At 42.1% G+C, this 2,080-nt stretch overlaps 1 protein-coding gene across 1 annotated transcript; it reads left to right on the plus strand.

The window, feature by feature from the left end:
• The first annotated feature begins 382 nt into the window (after nt 1–382).
• Nucleotides 383–1,081, plus strand: LOC135491006 (putative nuclease HARBI1). The gene has a single exon (XM_064776623.1). It carries the CDS (start codon nt 383–385, stop codon nt 1,079–1,081), a length of 699 nt encoding a protein of 232 aa, XP_064632693.1.
• Nucleotides 1,082–2,080: the final 999 nt, after the last annotated feature.

The following is a 2,080-nucleotide window of genomic DNA, read 5'->3' on the forward strand; positions in this document are numbered from 1 at the left end:
CAGTTGTTTATCCTGACGTAATCGGTGGTTTTAAATATAATCCGCCTCTCTATATTTAAAACCCCTGATGAAATTAATGGCTGGTATTTTAGAATGTTCCTTTAGTCTAAAGGTACACCTTTAGCCTATTGTTCTCATGTAAAGTCACCCTTTCGCGATTTTAGAATGAACCTTTCTTTGCATCAAAAAGTTGACCTTTTCTCTCTCCCTTTCGTAAGGTACGCATGGTTTTTAAAATGTTCCTTATCTAAAAGTTGACCTTTATTTTGGCTAAGGAATTCCTTTATTCCTAAGGTTGGTCGAGACCAACCTTTGAGTCTCCCTTTAGCTTGGTGTAGACTACCAGCTCTGTCATTTTGCTCGCGACGTTCAAACTATCAGCATGGGAGACTACATACGGAGGGTCCAGAATATAGAGAGGCTGCAGATTGCTGCTCGCCCACGAATTCCAAGGATTCGTCACACTATTTATGTGGATCCAGATGTACGAAGGAATGATGAACAATTCCGAAAACGTTACCGTTTTGCCAGGGAAGGATTCAGGCAAATTCTCGATATGTTTCGCGACAATTTACCCGAGCCAATTGACAATCGTGGAAACCCAATCCCACCGGAAATTCAGGTGAAAGCAGCGCTGCGATTTTATGCCACAGGAAATTTTCAAATTGTTGCTGGGGATTTGACCGATATTTCCCAACCTTCACTTTCAATAATTGTTGTGAAAGTTTCAAACGCCATCGCAAGGAAAGGACAACAGTTCATTAGGATTTCAGAACAGGAGGCTGCAAGAGCCATGCAGCGCAAATTCAAAGATATTGCTGGATTTCCGTACGAAATCAGCTGTGTAGATGGTGTCCACGTACAAATTCAACCCCCGCCTGTGGAGAATAAGGAAATATATCGTTGCAGAAAGAGCTTCATGTCATTAAACGTGCAAGGCATTTGTGATGCCGACCTCCGTTTCATAAATGTTGTTGCCAGATGGCCAGGTTCCACCCACGACTCGCGCGTCTTCGACAACAGCTTGATTTTCAACAGATTTGAAAATAACGAACTATCAGGTTTACTGCTCGGTGATTAGGGATACCCGTGTCGACCATTTTTGATGTCACCTTTCCGCAACCCAGTTGGTCAAGCAGAAATACGCTACCATCAGGCACATGTTAGAACCCGTTCAACGGTTGAACGTACATTTGGAATCTGGAAGAAGCGGTTCCCTTGTTTGAAATTCGGGATACGCTGCAAAATCTCCACAGCAATGAAGATAATAGTTGCAACCGCTGTCCTGCACAATTTTGCCAGGGACATAGGGGATCCTGACTTTGAGCGTGACGAAGATGACGATGATGAGGATGAGCTTCAGCTAAATGACGATGCACTTGGTAATGCAGTGAGACAGACAATTGTACAACAATATTTTCTGTAGTTATCAGATTTTATCAGTGGTTCACTGACAGTACACCTCGCTGTTCAGATGACATTTACCAGTGGTTAATTCATCTGAGAGTACATTTGGTACAAAGAATAACTGGATTCATTTGAACCACTGGAAGCAGGAGAATTAATTCTGTCCTGTAACTTTTGGACAAAGTCCTGTTGCATTTTCAACAGTTTCATACGTTCCTCGTGTTCATCCTCTTCAAATGCCATATTCTGCCTCAGATGTTTAATGTGCATGTCATGTTCCGTTTGTTGCATCATAAGTGCCCTGTCAACAGCTGACATACTAGTGCTGGAATGTTCTGATGAAGGCATCGATTCAGATGTGTTTGGACGTTTTGATGTGGTTTTCCCTCCTTTCTTTGGCTCTGAGGCTGCCGGCTTAGGTTGAGGTGTTGTCAAGGATGGGGTGGGGCTGTCAATTACGACACTTAATGGTGAATACTCCAGTTCTTCTACATTGGCATTTCCTTCGGATGTTTAAGGCTCCATCAATAAGACATTTGCATCTGAAATGTTTAACAAGGTGTATCAATTTAAACATTCTCGATCAAGTAGTGATGAAACGTACCACATTTGGAGAAATGTTTGTAGAGAGCTGTAATAGATTGCAAAAATAAAGATACATGTATCTGATACT

Source organism: Lineus longissimus, chromosome 7 (genome assembly GCF_910592395.1).
Source record: "Lineus longissimus chromosome 7, tnLinLong1.2, whole genome shotgun sequence".
In the NCBI taxonomy this organism is placed as follows: domain Eukaryota; kingdom Metazoa; phylum Nemertea; class Pilidiophora; order Heteronemertea; family Lineidae; genus Lineus; species Lineus longissimus.